Here is a 19144-nt window from a genome sequence, read left to right as displayed (position 1 = left end):
AAAATTTTAACGCTCAGTTAAAACTGTTAAAATGACAAATGGCACCCTGTAATTTTAAGGTCTTTGTGTCTAAGTGCTGAGTTTATTTATCAGGGTATGACCATTATCTGTGTTCTGGCCCATTTGTGCCCCCTTGCCTTGAAATCAACAGGAATGGGATCTATCCTCTCACGGCATTCGGGATGCAATGCCCACAGCAACCCCAGCAGGAGGCTGTTAAGTCACCTATTGTACCACCTTCTGTCAAAACCCCCACACCAGAGCCTGCAGAGCTGGAGACCAGGAAGGTGAGGAGATAGGAATGGCACTGGAGAGGTAGAGAAGAAGAAAGGAACATACTCTGAAAGTGCAATTTTGGTTTCTCTTTGGGTAGAGCAAATGCTGGAAATTATCAAGACGATTTCAGATGGGTGTTGAAACTGTGAAATTAAGCTATGTGTTCAATGCAGAAACTCTGAACTTTCACTTCACTTTTTAAGGTCCTTCAAATGCAGTGCAATATCGAGCCAGTTGAAGAAGGGGCTAAGCATCATGTAAGTTTCGCTTAGCAATATGGAAATGGATTCTTTTCAACAGAGTACTGCAGTTGAAAAGAAATGAGTTTATAAGTGGCATTTGTAATTGTAATGAGTCATATAGTATTTTAGTGATCTACACTGAACAAAAATATAAACGCAACACTTTTATTTTTGCAGCCATTTTTTAATGCGTTTAAATAACACCTCAAAGATTTGTTCTATGTGCACAAAGATCTTTTTTCTCTTAAATTTTGCCCACAAATTTGTTTATATCACTGTTAGCTAGCATTTCTCCTTTGTCAAGATAATCCATCTCCTGCACAGTTGTGGCATATCAAGATGCTGATTAAAAGCCATGATCACTACACAGGTGTTCCTTATGATGGGGTCAATAAAAGGCCACTCTAAAATGTTGAATTTTTTTGTTGTTCAACACCATGTCACAGATGCCTCAAGAGTTAAGAGATCATGCAGTTGGCATGCTGACTGCAGGAATGTCCTGTAGAGCTGTTGCCAGAGTAATGGGTGTTCATTTCTCCACCATAAGCCACCTCCAGCTTCATTTCAGAGATTTTGGAAGTTTGTCCAACAGGCCTCACACCCGCAGACCATGTGTAACTACGCCAGCCCAGGACCACCACATCCAAATTTTTCACCTGCTGGATTGACTGAGGCCAACCACACGGACAGCTGATGAAACAGTTGGTTTACACATCTGTAGAATTTCTGCACAAACTGTCAGAAATCGCCTCAGGGAAGCTCATCTGCGAGCTCAACGTCCTCACCGGGGTCTTAATTTGTCTGCAGTTCGGCATCACAATCAACGTGAGTGCGCAAGAGCTCACCTTCGGTGGCCACTGGCACGCTGGAGAACGGTCCTCTTCACTGATGTATCGCGGTTTCACCTGTACAGGGCAGATGGCAGGCAGTGTGTAATGGCGTCGGCCGGGCGAGCGGTTTGCTGACGTCAACGTTGTGAACAGAGTGATGGTGAGGTGTTGGTATGGGCAGGCATATCCTATGGGCAGAGAACTCAAGTGCATTTTATCCATGGCAATTTGAATGCACAGAGAGATATCCTGATGTGATCCTGAGGCCCATTGCTGTGCCATTCATCCACCACCATCACCTCATGTTTCAGCATGACAATGCACGGCCCCATGTTGCAAGGATCTATACACAATTCCTCGAAGCAGAAATATTTCCCAGTTCTCCCATGGCCTGCATACTCACCAGACATGTCACCCATTGAGCATGTTTGGGATGCTCTGGACCGGTGCATACGACAGCGTGTTCCAGTTCCCACCAATATCCAACAACTTTGTACAGCTATTGAGGAGTGGGACAATATTCCACAGGCTACAATCAACAATTTGATCAATTCAATGCGAAGGAGATGTGTTGCGTTGCGTGAGGCAAATGGTGGCCACACAAGATACTGATCAGTATTCTGTTCATTTCATGGTATCTTCTTTTTTGGGGAATCTGTGACTAACAAATGCATATCTGTATCCCCAGTCCCCCATGAAAGCAATAGATAAGTGCTTAATGAATCTATTTCAGTTGACTGATTTACGTTTATTACCTTTGAACTCAATAAAATCTTAGAAATTGATAAGTGTTGCATTTATATTTTTCAGTGTATTTACAGTGATCTGCATGACGGTCCGTCACTGAACACATATTTCCCTTTGCTCATCAAAATTATTCATAGGTTATGTGGGCTTAGCCTTAGTCAGATCAAGTCACTGAAGCATGTCATCATTCTATTAATGATGACATTCTGTGGGAACATGGATATAGATTTAAATGAATATTTCACTTTGGTATAACACAAGTAATTTTGTGGACCTTACCCATTGTATTTGCATAGTGTAAAGACTAGCAACATCAGTTGTCCCTGCTGACCATTAATGGCATTGCCGTTCATCCCAGCTGTCTGGCTCCCAATTCACTCTTCCATTTTTGCTACCTCGCCAAAATTAATAGTTTTGAAGCACAAACTAACTACAGAGAATAGTAGATTGATAAGAGAGCACTAACGTCAAACGGTGTCTGTTTTTTTGAGCTGACAATCTGTTTCTAGGTTTAGGTTAGCAATAAATGGTGAAACTATTTTCAGATTGGCTACGGCATAGAAATACAGTAAGCTGTAGTTAGTTTTTTTTTTTAATGCACATGCCCATGTGAATGTTATTGTGCTCAAGGATACTTCGAGTAACAGAACTTTTTTCGGATCTTCTTTTTTTTTTTTTTATAAGGTAATAAAATTTCAAAAATACATCAGAATTTTTTTTTTTTTTAACTTGGTCCATTCGATGTACTTTTTATCAGTCTATTATGCTTTGTAGTTTCTTGGTGCTTTAAAACTATTAATTTTGGCGAGGTCACAAAAATGGGATTTGGGGACAATGGGAAGAACGGCAGTGCTGTTAACAGAGTTGTAAGCTCCCCAAAATTACTTGTTCTACCAAAGTGAAATATTCCTTTAAATTGGGATAAACTGCAAACATGTTCAGTCAATACCGCAGTCTGTCTTGTCGAACTATTACACACTCTTTCCAAATGCTAATTGACTTCTGTCTAACAGCTTACCTTATTGCTGAAATTGGAAGATAAGCTGAACAGACATCTAAGCTGTGATTTGTTACCAAGTAAGTATCTTTGTGTTGGAAAAATGTCTGTAGGTTTTGTGTATAACTTTTCCAGGTAGTGACTTTGATTTGCTCTAACCAATCACGTTTTTTAAAAAGTTATGCTATTCTATGTTGTACACTGTTTCAGAATGTAAGGACTTTATTTGTATAATGGAAAGTAATGGAATGGAGTAATTTTTTTTATTTGGTGCCCAACATGGGTTTGAACCTGTCCAATTCCTACCTTAATTTGGAAAGTCCAGTTATCTGCAACCGCAGATCCGATCATTGCTTATGAATGTATATGCATTTGGTTTTTATATAGAATTTAAATGTATTAATTCAGACGTGTGTTTGTAGGGATGGCACTGACTGACTGAATGCATTGTCTGATTCTTTAGATGAGAATGTGCAGGAACTGGCTGTGGAGTTGGTTCAGCTGGGGTTTATCAGTGAGGTAAGTGAGTCACCAACATCACCTACAGGCTGCCTGATTTTCATTTATGGGCCTGTTTTAAGAGAGTTTGCAGTGAGGGTACAGTGTTCCAGAAATGGAGGTTGATCATTGCAGTATGTTTGAAATATCTGGAAGGGAACAGTGATGTTTTGTGAATTTCAGAATTTTCATTTTTTTGGCCTTAGAATTGGTTGGCAAGTTTCATTAGGTTATGTTAAATTTACGGAGAAAGGGGATTTCCAGCTCAAAACATTAACCTCATTTAACAAGGTGTAACTGATTAAGTCAGTGATTCAGACTGGCCAAAGCAATCTCTGAACAGAGATGTCAAATCTGTTTTATTTGTATAGCACTTTTTATAGAAAACTGTCACAAAGACACTTTTTAGAGTGGCAGAAAATAACAAAAACTAGACCTGACCCCCCGAATAGCAAGCACATGAGGTAAAAATAAAAACTCCCCAGTAGAGGGAGAAACCCTCAAATGGTGGTGAGAATGAACTTTCTGATAGGAAGAAATCTTGGTAGGAACCTGGCTATAGAGGGGGAAGCCCATCGTCAAGTGGCTGGCCTGCTGTGCTGTAGGGGACGAATGGATGTAAAAGAAAAGCAGCAGTGCATGTCTACCGAGCAAGGGACAGGGCTGGAGTGAACCTGTGAACTCTGGGTGAGGCAGGGCACGAGCCCCAGGGACAAAGAAAAAGATGGTTCGGTACTGTAGGTTATCAACACACAACAGAGCAAGTGTACTCTCTGTGCCAAAAAACTTGGATTAACACTTGTAAAGAAGTTCCAACCAGCTGCTATATAATCCTCAGCCACCGGTTTATAACCTATGATGGCTAAGGCAGCGACTACTCCTACTGGAGTCTCAACCCAATTTCATTTTATGTTCTAACCCTGACAGTGAATTCATGGACAAGGCTAAGCTGCCTTCCTCCCTTTGTGCCATAGCCCAGAACAATGTGCTGGGCTAGGCTGCAAAGGGAACATCTGTTCCTGCTGGTTTGAGGGGAAGCACTGCTATGATGCCCTAGCCTGCTCAGCAGTCTAGACATCAGAATCTACCTTCCTAAACTCCATGATTCAACTTGACTATTTGTCAGCGTCAAGTGTCCCCAAACCACCTCCCTCTATACCTGCTCTCCCTGACTAAACGGTACAGCCAGCTCAGTTGACAACAACTCTATGGTCCTGATTTACCCCTCCCAGACATCTTCACTTACTTTGAAGAAGTAACGTTTGAGCCTACACTTTGACAAAAGCTGTGTTTGAAGCCTGCACATTGATGAGGAGATTGTTCCATAAGACAGGAGCTCTGTAATAGAAGGCTCTACTTCCATTGTAAGTTTAGATATACTTGTCATTTTCGCATAGCCAACATATAGAGAATCCTAGAGGAGGGTAAGGAATGAGTAACTCATTATGATATTCTGGAGCCAAACCGTTTAAGTTAACAGCAGAATCTCTGTAAATCCTAAATTTTACAGGCAGCCAATGAAGTGTTTTAAGCACTAGACTGATATGTTCCCAATTCTTAGTTCTAGTAAGAACCCTAGCGACTGCAATTCTGTACAAGTTGGATGTTCAGATAATATCTATTGGGTGCAGATTAGCCAACCCACAGCTTCAATGTGATTAAAAAAACAAATAACATGATCATAATGAAGCTGTTGCTGATTGGCTGTCACCCCCAGTAGCTATGTGATGTTTTTTTCTGGAAGGATTTCACATGACATTTGGTTGTTTACTGCCGCATCTGGTATAATTGAAGGAAAGTTTGCTTGTATGCCCCATGGCAGGAATTCTTCATATTATGCTTTGCAAAACCACAGTTCGATATATTATGCAACCCTGCAATGTCCTTCAATGAACAAATAAATCATGACCATTTTAGGCGAATAATAACAAACTTTTTTTGACCTGGGTGCAGTTTAACAAAAGTATGATCAAGATTGGATCTCAAGATTCATTATTTTGAATTGTGAAAGAAATGAACAACATTTCCTAAAGCAGCTCTGCCAGAATTGATTTATTTAAAGAGAGGGCTATATTTTTGATTTGTTGCACAAATGTTATTACTTCACAATGACTGCCCCATCTCTCTCACTCTCTCTCTCTTCCTCTCTTCCTGCAGGGGGATCAGATGCGACTGGCTTCAGTTCTAGAAGAGGCCTTCACAAAGTTCTACAGCCGCAACGGTTCTCTAAACCCAGTCACTGTGTCATCCTAGCAGAACTGCATTCAACCCCACCCTAAGCATAGTGGCTAGGTCCCTCTTCCCTCCCCTCATGTCTCAAGGCATGGTATCGCAGAGGATGGTGGGATCTGTCCTATCTGTCCTCTTGAAGGGGTGTGGTGGGAGTGGGGGAGGGGTTACTGCCTCCAGCTTTTTTTGTTCTCAGTGTAGACTTCCACTTCTGTTTTGAAGGGAAAACAGAAAAAAGCTAAACCCAGCACAGTTCTAATTAATGTCAGTATTACCATCTCTTTAAAAAAAAAAAAAATTATGATCTGTGTTATGGATCAATAGCTGTTTGTTCTTGATCACACCCTTTTTATTGTCACAAACAATAGGCGTGGAATCTCCCCTGAATGATCTTCATACCATCAATCTTTGGTTTGCAGTTCAGTTTTGTGTTCTTTCTCTCCCTCTCACTTAGTTTAGTTATCACTGCCCTAATTCTCATGAATCTGTTCCCTTTTGAACAGATTCATGAGGTCATGTCATAAAAAGTGTCATCTTTTTTAATCTATTGTATTTTGTATGAATAAAATGTTTACTGTGGTCTTAACCACATACACAATGAGTCTGAGCCAATATTGGAAAATGGGAGGTAAGCACAGGCTTTAATGAATTAGTCATCTGTTCAGTCTGTCGATTATGTAGATAATTCATATCTACAGGAGAGTTTTCGTTTTCTCTGAATATAGGTTTTAAATTTATAGCAGTTCATAATTTACCTAAATTTTCTGGAAAAAAACTACTTAAGTTGGCCTTTGTTTCTGTTTTTAAATGTATTTATCCTGTGCAGAATATCTAGATATCTTCAGTTAAATCTTAATACTTCAAGGCTTTTTAAATATGGTTGTGTTGCATCTTGTTCTTGATATTAAATTTCTTTGAGGGGCTGCCTGTTAACCGCTTAGCGCACATGCCAAATCTGGCCAATCGTTGCCCATTTATGGGGTACCCTATTTAAAGCTTTATAACTCCAGATGTGAATACCACAGAGACTTGAAAAATGGCTTAAATGAAGTAAGACATTTGTACCATTTACAATACTATAATGCTTAGATTAGTTTATATTCATAATTTTGGAAGAAAAATGCTATGCAATTGTCTAGGCAAAAAATCCAAAATAAATTTGCTCTTTTTTAGTTTGCAAAGAAATACTGGGAGATTGCATATATACAGCAGGTTAAACTATACATGTCCTAGATCAAAAACTCCTTGACCATAAGTTTATAAAATTTAAAGGTGGATATGTAGAAATACAACAGTTCTATGAAGCAAAAACTAAGCAGTGTACCCAGCATCTCCAAATCTATCCAAAATGCCTAAATTATGCATTGCTGTAAGTCGCAGCATATTCACATATTTCACTACAAATCAAACTGTTTTGACTCAAGAAACTCACTGTTGCATCATTTTCAAGTGGGTATTACAAGTTTTCCATCAGTAGAGTGGTCTAAAATATCTAGGGGTCCAGAAACATCCAAAATCTCTCCAAATATGAATAAAATGTTTTTTGTCCATTATAAAGCATATAAATGAGCCCCTTATGAAGGTTTAAGATGAAACATTGATATCAGATTAAAAAATGATGCAAAAACATTGTCTCATAATGTGGTACAGTACCTAAATGTGTAATAATTTACTCATAATGTTTTCTTGTATGGGAATGGGATGACATGAAAACAATTTTAAACCATCCACCATGTCTTGGCAATGTTCCAAGTCATGTCATAACTGTTGCATGCATCACAAAAACTACTAAGCTACCAACGAACGCTTACATTACAGTGTGAAATATCCTCATTATAAAATACCACTAACCTATTTAAAGACACACAATTACAAATATAACATATATAATCAAAATATTTTGAGCAATAATACTTCCATAGTGTTGATGAAATCTCATCTGTGTTCAGTAGATAGACAGACAGTAAATCAATGATGCCATTCTCTCCACTTCTGTCTTACTCCAGAAAACAATGTCAGTTAGGTCTATATCAGCAGTCATGGCTTGGCTATGTTCAGAAGTCCTCAATAATAATTTTTTCCAGGAAATTACAAAAATATTGTTGATAACGTTCCATCAGGTGCAGTGTCTTTTACTGCTACCACAGACTGAATGTGTAAGTGAATGCGATGATGAACTTTTGGTTACGCTGAGCTATGAAACGCTATTCCAAAAGCAGAAGTAGACATGTTATACATCGTTAGAAAGCTTATACTCTCATCTACTGAATAAATGAATTGTCAATCAAGCCAGACTGTACTAAAATGGGCGACAATGCCGTAAACAACACGTGTGGTATAACGCACAGCTATTTTGGAAGGTACCCCGGTGTCATATTTCACAAACGGATTGTCCAAGACACTCAGTATGACCACTCAGTCTCAAAAGGGACATCTCTACGCGTAAACCCAATGGTAACGTATATTTATTCAATATTAAGTCCGAGATATTGACTGTAGAATGACATGGTATAATTTTTGAAAACTTTGTCTTGTTCATTTCATTATTCAGTGAGCAGCGTTTTCACTGCTGTATTGGCATATTGGCTATTGTTGGGTTTATCTTGTTGCTATGACAGAACACGATTTTTGAGTGGTGAAAGAATATTTTTATGAATGCCCAGATAGATGATATTTTCCATTATGTCATTGGTGGGGGGTGTAGTTGCAGATGAGACTGCAGATAGGGGGTGCTTGCGAAACTTCGTATTCAGCATAGTTGTCGTGTATCGTCTACTAATGAAACTAAAACAAAGCGTTTCTGTTTTGAACTCATACTTTGGTTGCAGGAGCAATGAATGTCTGTGTTGAATAATCTAGGCACGCCGGCGTGCCTACCACTACGGGGTGTGCGCTAAGAGGTTAAACAACCTTAGAAGATATTTTAGATTTTCAAATTATTGACTGGTTTGTGACACATCAGTAATGTTTAAAATAGAATCACCCTGATTTTTATAGGCCAAATTGTGACTATATGCTGATGTGTAATTTGCTTGAAATTGGATATATTCTTTTCAAAGAAGCTGGTGACGGAAAGTGCTTTTTTCAGGAACAAGAGTGAAGGTGTGCATTCCCGAGAAACTGATCAGCCACAGTAACCTGCCTAATGATTTTTTATTTTGTAAGTAATTTAGGAAATGGCAAAGCACAGAAGTGTTTATCCAACTTTCTGCTATTGCCAACTTACTTTAAGTGTAACCCTAACTTATTGTAAACTTATGGCCACCAGTGACTCTACTTGTGTTTCTGATCACTTGTTTCTAATTACTATAGTATTTCCTCATTAGTATTTTTACTGTTCTCTCTTCAAGAAGCATTTGTTCTCTTAGGTCTGGCAGAAAGTGGATTTGAAGGCTACAGTGGATGGACATATCTTGCGTTCACCCAAACTGTCCCACTGGGGGATTTGTGAATCACCAGGCTTGTCTTTGGACTGCTTCTGTAGCTCAACTTTTTTTGTATCCTGTCTTGAAGTAAATACTGTATTACAGCTTTCAAAAGTTGTGTGTGTGTTTATTTCTTAACTGAAATTATATTGAGTTTTCAGGTAAACCATCTGGGTTGCTGGGTCATGCCCTGTACATTATTTACAACATGACAACCTATGAAAAGCGTACAGCTGAATATAGATGTAGACAGAGCATACAGCCATCCCTCTTAACTTCAGGTTGGTAGCGGGGTGTCATAATAGCTTCAAGTGTTGCTTCAAGAAGCATAAAGTATCAATGTCACTCAACTGGTTTGATTTTTGTGACCAATTGTTAGCAGACTGAGAATGCCATTTCTGCTACAGCAGTTGAGGGCTATATTATGGTGAGAGGTTTATACCACTGCTAAAGGATTTCAGTTGTCTTAAACAGTGCAATTTCCTTCTAAAGCTTTTTCTGTAGGTCTTTCCCACACTCTTCGTCAGGACCTGGGAGCTTCATGCAGTTATAAATGCCTTGAAGTTGTGCCTGTAGATCTTTGAGCTCGTTGACTGCCTGAGATGAACTTGGTAGTTCTGGTCCAGTCTCAGCATCAACAGAGTTGCTTTGAGAAGCCCTTAACTTCAGCAGCATAGTCCTGGATGGTGTGATCTGTGGGATTTGTCATGATGACCTGGTTGTGTAGATGCCCAAATAAAATTAACAAAAACATACACAAATGACAATAATGTAAGAAATCAAGAAGGCTGTCATACTAATATTGTCAGGAAGGACAAACATCAAATAGTCTAGAAGTATTTTGTACAGTTCTGTGGAATTCTAAATGTCTCTCTGCCTGCCACTTGGCATCGTTATAAATGTGAAACAAAAACATCTTTGCCCACCTGTAGAGAGAGCAGGTTTTTCCTGCCTCCTGTATTGGAATCTTGTCTTGATTGATTTTCATCACAAATTGTCATGATCCAGTTCAGATCTTATGAAACTAAAGTAGGGGTGCATCGATCATGAATTTTTATGGCTGATTCCAGTAGCTGATTTTTAATTTTTTTTAAACTTATTTTTTAAAGCCAAATCGCCGATACCTTTTTTTTTAGGCAACAGGTAACAAAGAAGACATAAGATTGTTTACTTGCTCTATAGTTTACCAATGCATTCAAATACTTTATTATTATTACTATTATCATTATTATATTATTATTATTGTTAATAATAATAATAATAATAATAATAATAATAATGTTATTAGCCAGCAACCATACATACCACCATGCACATCACCATGCACCCTGCTACTGCTGAATGGCTGAAGCTAAGCAACTGTGGGCTTGGTTAATAATTGGATGGGAGACCACCAGGGAAAATAAGTTTCTGCAGGAAGTGGTGTTAGTGGGCCAGCAGGGGGCAATCCTCCCTCTGGTTGAATAAACCCCAATGTAGTGGGGGACTGTTGGAGATGCCTTCTTTCGGATGAGACGTTAATCAGAGTTCCTGACACACTGGTCATTAAAGACCCCATGACACTTGTCCCAAAGAGTAGGGGGTTCCCCTGTGTCCTGGCTAAATTCCCAACCTGGATTTCTCAAACTTCCCACCTAATCATCTCCTGATTTAATTGGCTAAAAATGTTCTCTCCCTCTCCACCTTGGCTAATGCGTGGTGAGCTTTCTTGGACAAAATGGCTGCCGTGCATCACCTAGGTGGGTGCTACACATTGATGGTGGGTGAGGTGAGTTCCCACTCATCACTGTAAAGCACTTTGAGCATTAGGAAAATTGATATACAGTTGAGGCCAAAAGTTTACATGCACCAAGGCTAAAGACATTCAAATTTAATTTTTCACGACTCCACACATTTCATGTTACCATACATTACTTGTGTTAAGTCAATTATAGCATCTACTTTTATTTCCATAACACTTATTTAAAAATAAAAACTAAGAGACAGATTTAATTCAGCTTTTATGTACTACATCAGATTTTAGAGTGGGTCAAAGGTTTACATAAACTTTGTATTTGGTGGTGTTAAGATATTTTGCCCTTATTCGTGGAGTCAAATGCAGGACAATGAAGAACACGCTGACAAAGTTTCCTCAGAGGATTTGTTGTTTAATTCAATGCGCAAGGGAGAGACAGACCCAGCACATTCGGGCGCTGCGCTGAGAGAATCTCTGCCGATCACGCTGTGTGGTGTCTGGATATACAGTTTACCAGTCATACATATCAAAAGGTTGAGTTAAGTGGCGGGCCGGAGACAAATGGTCTTGTCCCTTCCTGGGGACCCTCGCAGCCATTTAGCATAGGAATGTGACATCCTTGCCACAGACACTAGAGGTGTTATACTGAGACACACTACAGAGGGGCTAGACACAGAGGCATGCAAACTACAGACACAGTAATGGCAGAAACGGAAACACAATACACTACATATAATATATATATGTATACTAAATAAAACTGGGAACCTATCAGTGGCATTGCCTTTTAGTTGCTTAACTTGAATCAAATGCTTGGGGTATCCTTCCACAAGCTTCTCTCAATACTTTGCCAGAATTTTTGTCCAATCCTCCCGACAGAACTGGGGTAACTCAGTCAGGTTTGCGGGCCTCCTTGCCCAGACACACTTTTTCAGTTAATTCCACAAATTTTCTATGGGATTCATGTCAGGGCTTTGTGATGGACACTCCAATACTTTCACTTTGTTGTGTTTAATCCATTTTGTTACAACTTTGGAGGTATGCTTAGGATCATTGGGCCTCATTCACCAATAAGTTTTTTCTTAAATTTGTTCTTAGAAAATTCCTAAGAAAAGTCTACGTCAGATTCACGACGTGTTCTTAAACCGCAGAAGTGTTTGCACGTGTTCTTAAAATGATGAATCCCATTGTCCTCGTAAGTGTAAAGCGCGTGCCAGTTGTTCCTAATTAGCATAGGTAAATGCCCCGCCAATCCCCATAAAAGAGCATGAGACTGCAGGGCCGTGCACACACAGAAATCGAAAAGAAAAGTTGAGAGCGAACGAAGTCAGTAATGCCCAAACGAAAATCTAAAGACGGTGGAGCACCGGACTCAAAACGTAAGAAAAATTTCAGTAGTTCTGAAGTGGAGGTTTTGCTGCGGGAAGTGAACAGCAAACAACCTGTCATATTTAGTAGCATCAGTAGTGCATATAAAATAACACAAAAAAGATGTATGTTGTTCAGTACTCGCTGTATCCGGAGAAGGGCGCACAACTGATGAAGTAAAAAAAAATGGTTTGATGTAAAATCTGTGGCAAAAAAAAAAAAAAATATTGGTGGGAGTGGGCGCAAGGAATTGCGTGTTATGCATTCAAACGACAAAGCGCTTCTCGTCACATTAATACTGCTAATTAAATCAACTGGCAGTAAATTGCATCAGAGTAAACCCGTCGCTGCACAAAATATTGCACAAAAAATGTATTGCCAGTCATTTTGGTGTCACCCCCTAGTTGACGTTCTTTTCTTCAACATGTCCATGTGTTTAAAAAGTGTTACTTAAGTGCTAAGTTTGTATTCAAAATTTAAACATTTGCTTTTGCAGTATAGACCAAACATTGCATAATTGAAACCCCCAAAAATAAAAGGTCACTACAATGGTTTGATTTTTATAATTTACTCCCGCTGAGGCAACCACCCTCTGAGGCAGAACCTGGCACCTTAATGCTTTGTAAAATAATAATTAAAAAATATTATAAATGATAAAAATATTATTGTAATTTAAATATAATATTATACATCTGTAGAATTGAAGAAAACACAATAACCAATTATTTTGCACAAACATGTCAGCACTCAAATGTGCGTAAGTGTGCTCTTGAGTGTGCGTAGATTCTGTTCTTACCTAAGAACAAATCCCAAATAAGAAAACATTGATGAATGTCAGAATCTTCGTGAAAGCTGCGTAAGTGGGTTTTAAGAAGAAAATTCTTCTTAAGAACGGTTGGTGAATGAAGGCCATTGTCCTGCTGGAAGACTCAGTTGCGACCAAGTTTTAACTTTCTAGCTGATGTCTTGAGGTGTTGCTTCAGTATTTCTAGATAATCCTCCTTCCTCATGATGCCATCTATTTTCTGAAGTGCACCAGTCCCTTTTCCAGCAAAACACCCCCACAACATGATGCTGCCACCCCATGCTTCACAGTTAGGATGGTGTTCTGGATTAAAAGCCTCACCCTTTTTTCTCCATACCTTAACACTGATCATTATGGCCAAACAGTTCAATTTTTGTTTCATTTGACCAGAGAACACTCCTCTAAAAGGCTAGGTCTTCGTCCTGGTAATCACCTGCAACCTTCATTCTGGCTTTTTTTATGCCGGTCTTAGAGTAGGGGCTTCTTCCTTGTGCGACAGCCTTTCAGGCCATGGCGATGTAAGATTCTCTTGTAAATGGACTGCATTTATATAGTGCTTTTATCCAAAGCGCTTTACAATTGATGCCTCTCATTCACCAGAGCAGTTAGGGGTTGGGTGTCTTGCTCAGGGACACTTTGACACGCCCAGGGTGGGGATCGAACAGGCAACCCTCCGACTACCAGACAACCGTTCTTACCTCCTGAGCTATGTAGTTAACCTAGTTAGCGCGTACGGATGCTTTCCTGCACGCATGAGTAGGAGCTACGGACACACAGCTACAACCCGCGTACGGATGCTATCCTGCACGCATGAGTAGGAGCTAATGACACACAGCTACATGGACACACGGAGGACAACAAATAACGTTACAGAGGTGAGGACATGCCATAGCTAGCTAGCTATATAGTTAGCCAAGTTTTACTCAGGACTCTTTTAGGATATGACTAATCCCTGGAACATAATTGCTACTTGCTGATCCCCGGCTGTATATGTAATGCTACGGTGCGCCGTGGGTCTGGACGGTTTCGTGCTTCTTCTGAGCTATGTGCCCTCATTGAAATGCATTGAGGCTTGAGGACAGTGCCAGTTGGAATTTGAAGCAAGCCCACACAATTCCTTCAGGAATTGTAACCTTTCTAGTGATAACTGGCCTTCTCGGTTCAAATGAAAACATTATAAACCTGCAACCTCAAAGGACTGTGCTGTAATGTTTGAAGAAGCTCCTTAAAAAGCCTTAAACTCTAAGGAGGTTTGCCATATGGAAAGTGGGAAACTATCATCCACACTACATATAAGAGCGAGTTATTTTGAGAATATGAGGAATAATTTCAAACATAAAAATTTCTAGGATGATACGTGAATCACAGTGTTGTATAACTAATTCTGCAGCACAGCTACAACAAGGATTACATCTTTTGAATCACAAACCGGAGACTTGGCTGTGTAATCTTGCGCATTCTCTGTATCCATTGCACAAGAGGCTGATCAGGAAGCCATATGATCGATCTCTCTTCTCACCCATTGAAAATGGCGGTGTAGCATTGTCCTTGCATTTACTGTCATTGTGTTATACTTGTGATCAAGCATATGATCAACGACACTACTGAGCATGCCTGAGCACAAAAAATTGAACTCCTAGCTTCGATGTGCTCCCTATAGGTTAGCCTACTATTGGCCAAGCTATCTTTACAAATTTCATACTCTTAAGTTAATGGAGTTGCTCTGTTATCCATAATATTGGCTCATGTTTATGTACCTCCTTATTTTATCAAAGCATCTCTGGTTGGGAGAAAAGGCAGGAGTTAGCAGGGTTTCCCCCAGGAAAGTTAGGCTCGGTGGCAAGTATCTCAAGGCTCCAGAGTGTGACCATTTTGGTCGCACATGCAACCAAAAATCTGTCAACATTTTCATTGGTCGCACCGGTGCGCCTGACATTTAGTCTGTCTCTGTGTGTTATGACGGAGTATTAGGGCCACATTGAGGGGGGAAAAAATTCTGAGATTTCGAGAATAAGGTCGTAATATTACGAGAATAAAGTCGTAATTTTATGAGAAAAAGTCATAATACGAGAATAAAGTAGGAATTTTAGGCTACGTGTTATTTTAGATGGGAAATATCAGAAGAGCAGCCTGCGTTAAAATGAGGAAGGTGGAGCATCTTGTGAAGTTATACTTTAGTATTAATCTTTTGGCACATCAGCACCACATTATCACTGTGTCTATTCCGAAGAAAAAACCACACGGACTTGGAGGAAATTGCAGGCAGCACTCAAGCTGCCATTAGACTGTCCTCTCACCCGTTTTGTTGGTCGCTGGTAATATATTTTCCAAAGAATTATGTTTTTGACTTTATTTTTGTGATATTACGACCTTATTCTTGAAATCTCAGAATTTTTTTTCCCCCTCAATGTGGCCCCAATACTCCGTCGTAGTACAGTGTGAGTATATGTGTAGCGTTATTTATTTTTCCCACCCGCATTCTGCGAAGACCCGCCCCTACTCTGCCTCTGATTGGCTCTGACCCTGATATTCTTCTTCACTGAATGTGGGTGGGGAAAAAAATAAGACATGTATGTGTGAAACCGCGCCCTGTACTCCTCTGGGAGCAGCGCACACTTTTGTTTGAGTTATTTGAGTTTGATTTATTTATTTGAGTTTGTCAAGCACTTTAAACATCAGCACTTTTAAAGTTTATTTTTTAAACAATTGAGGTTATTGCGATTTCTTGTTTGTGCTTATTTGTGATTTAAATGAAGAAAAAACATTTATCTGCACCTTTATTCCTGTTTATAATCATTCACATAATGTGTTAAGAAATTACCAATGTGAATGGGAACTGACAAAAAAGGTAATGCTTAAAATGTATTATTGTGGCGCCAAAAGGCGCGGTGAAAAATTTTGGGTGCACCTAAATTATGTGCTGGTGCACCTAAATGAAAAAGTTAGGTGCACCAGTGCAACCAATGTAAAAAGTTAGTCTGGAGCCCTGTATCTTTTGACGGGGGCCAGCAGCCAAGTGTCTTTTTTGACGGGGGCCCGGTGCGAGTCAACGACAGACTGATGGCAGCATTAAGGTGTAGGGCCCTATAGTTTCTGTGATAACAGAATCATGGACGGAATTGAGAATTTAAAAAAGCTATAACACAGATTCCATAGGGCCCTACATTAAGTCAGTGCTAAAAGCTGACTGGAGATTTGAAAATATGACTACGTAATGTGAATGTTGTTATAAATAAGTCATTTATTCAACACACATTTTTAAAAATCAACAACTATTTACAGCATAGCAGAGTCTTACAAAGAACCTGACAACAATGTACAGTCTTGGAATGCTGTGTTTTCAACAACAAAAAAAGAAATTAAAATAAATAATATCAAAGTTTTTGCACTCTACAAAAAACTTTTAAAAAGTCCTGATTGGCTACTGATTCTTACAGCCATGGAATGCTGGGCACATTTCAACAACAAAAGAAATTAAATTAAAATAAATAATATCAAGGTTTTTGCAAAAAACTTGTATTCAAGTCCTGATTGGCTACTGAATCTTACAACAAGCCTTGGAATGCTGAGCACATTTAAAAAACTGTCTAAGGTTCTTTGGCTTTTACAGTAGGGTACCTTTCCTCCTAGACATTATCCCTAAATGGCATAAAGTAAGTATCTGTGTTATTGACTGTTTGGCTAGCTAGCTAAGTTAGCTACATGACCACGTTGTCATAAAATTTTCCCAACCGTGAAAACTGGCTGATTGTTTACATTTTGGACAGATGTGGCTCCTCAGTAAATCAATTGTTGTTTCCGTCGCAGCACTTTAGACACAAGCAATATCGAAAAAATCCTGAAATTTCTTCTTAGCGTGAAGAGTGCCTGACCCTTAACCGTAGCGTTTTTTCCCCAAAGATGGTATTTCTAGATATAGCCTAATTTTGCCGCTGTGTTAACACATTTTTACGGTTGCCGGTCAGGCACTCTTCACCATAATAATAAATTTTAGGATTTCTCCGATATTACTTGTGTTGAAAGTGCTGCAATGGAAACAACGATGGATTTACTATGTAGCCACATCTGTCCAAAATGTAAACAATCAGCCAGTTTTCACGGTTGGGAAAATTTTATGACAATGTTGTCGTGCACATCAATCTCATCAAGCTAACGTTATTAATAAACAAGTGAAGTCGTCATTTCGATTGCGATTAATAAGTCATGTAATGTTACAATGTATCAAACGTTACATTCATACTACTAGTTTAATGTTACCTATACACTGCTTAAGTTAATATAAAAAGAATGTACTTACCGTCGAGATGAGGTGATAACGCAGTTTGTAACGAGGTTAGTTAGCCTACTAAATAAGAAATGGTGGCTTGCTAGGTAACGTTAGCTTGTGATAGTTGGAAGCGTTAAGTGTTGAACGTCACTCTACACACAATGAGGGTAAAGAACACTGATCTCAGACTTGCTGTTTTCCTATAGTGCGTTCACGTTTTAACCAACAGATGTCGCTGGTGAGCTTTCCAACCAAGCCGCACCGCCGGGACTAGGCCACACCTCGTTTTTTGTTTTTCTGAAGAAGGGAGTGAGGGACACCACACTGCACCTAAAAGGATGCCCTATATGCCTCCCCTAATGTTGCCTTTGCTGTCTAACATTGTTCTGCAATGGGGATAGTTAGTGATCCATGCTCCACTTTGAGTTGTGCTGTCAAAATGTTAGGCATATTTTGACAGAAGTTAATTCTCAAGACATTATTTGACATTTTTTTTTATTTGACATTAGTACATGAAATTAATTTACATCAAATTTCAGATGAAAAAGATATTTTCATAGTTTACACATTTTGTGCTCATATTTTCTGCTCATCACTGAACAGACTATTAAATGAAAAATTGAAATAGTTTTGAAAACATTTGAAAAAGTAAGTCTCTGAACTTATTTTACTCCAAATCAAGCACTACCTATACTGATGAAAATACAGTAATTCTCACTTGAAACTTATGCAAACGTGAGTCAAAATTGTTTATGTTATGATGCAATGCACAATTTAGATATTTTGGATAGATTTGGAGACATCGTGGGACACCAAGGTACTCTGCTTACCTTTTGCTTCATAGATATTTAGTAGTTCCACACCCTCAGATTTTGCATACTTGTGGTCAAGGAGTTTATGATCCAGCATATGTGTAGTTTTGTCTGCTATATGATCTCTCAGTATTTCATTTAAAACTGAAGGATAACAACTTCATTTTTTTATTTTCACAAAGATAATTACATTTGTGGCACTTTATTTCTACCTATATTATCAATATAATTGAAGTTAAAGTTGTGAATGGTACCAAAAAATATCAACTCGCCATCCATGCTAACTGCTTCCTACGCTCAGAGTACCGTATTATGTATTTAGACATTGGTAGAGTACAGCATAAATTGTGTCTTTTGTTTATATTCAATATTAGTAATTGCAGCGAGAAACTGCAGCTGTAGACACAAGATAGTCTGGTATGTTATGGTAGCAACGGAACGAAGCGGACTACATATGTATTACCGTCAGTGTTTTATTATACCAGCGTGTTTTGGCACGTTTACACAGAACTCAAATACTACCAATAAAATGGTTTAGCTATTTCTCAGCATAACGACAGATTCAAAGACTAAACGAACTCACCAGATATTGTCTTCAGAAGGACCCATGCCAAAGAAAAGTAATTATTCATCCTGTCAAAAAGCTTTTAGAAACACACTTTTAGTAGCCTAGCACACACTGTGGCTGGCACTATCTTCCATTGCTTCCCTGACGGTCAGACCCTCCCCTCACTGATAAAAACTGGACCCTACGGTGTCAGATTACTTGCGTCGCCATGGATGTCGCTTGCCGTAAAGAAGCTTACTAGATGTTGTAGCACTTAGATTTGGAGCTCCAGCTCTTCCGCACCCCACCTAATAAAAAAGTCCAAATGGCAGGCAAACCATATGGCGGACATAGGTGGTCCCAAAA

General features: G+C 39.1%; 2 protein-coding genes across 3 annotated transcripts in view; one reads left to right on the top strand and one right to left on the bottom strand.

The window, feature by feature from the left end:
* nrbp1 (nuclear receptor binding protein 1) overlaps positions 1-9358 on the top strand; it is a 96680-nt gene extending 87322 nt beyond the window's left edge. For both annotated transcript variants that reach the window (XM_064341091.1, XM_064341089.1), the window contains exons 14-18: positions 152-287; positions 480-533; positions 3109-3172; positions 3556-3611; positions 5748-9358. In XM_064341091.1, coding sequence (XP_064197161.1) covers positions 152-287; positions 480-533; positions 3109-3172; positions 3556-3611; positions 5748-5843 — 406 coding nt within the window. In that variant the 3' untranslated portion in view covers positions 5844-9358. The remainder of the gene's footprint in view (positions 1-151; positions 288-479; positions 534-3108; positions 3173-3555; positions 3612-5747) is intronic.
* The window catches only part of LOC135257879 (saccharopine dehydrogenase-like oxidoreductase), a 385462-nt gene that overhangs the window by 296242 nt on the left and 70076 nt on the right, over positions 1-19144 (bottom strand). The gene's annotated exons all lie outside the window — the stretch shown is intronic.

This window comes from Anguilla rostrata, chromosome 6, assembly GCF_018555375.3.
Source record: "Anguilla rostrata isolate EN2019 chromosome 6, ASM1855537v3, whole genome shotgun sequence".
Classification (NCBI taxonomy): Eukaryota; Metazoa; Chordata; class Actinopteri; order Anguilliformes; family Anguillidae; genus Anguilla; species Anguilla rostrata.
The sequence above is the reverse complement of the archived record's forward strand: the minus strand, read 5'-3'. Positions and strand labels throughout refer to the sequence as shown.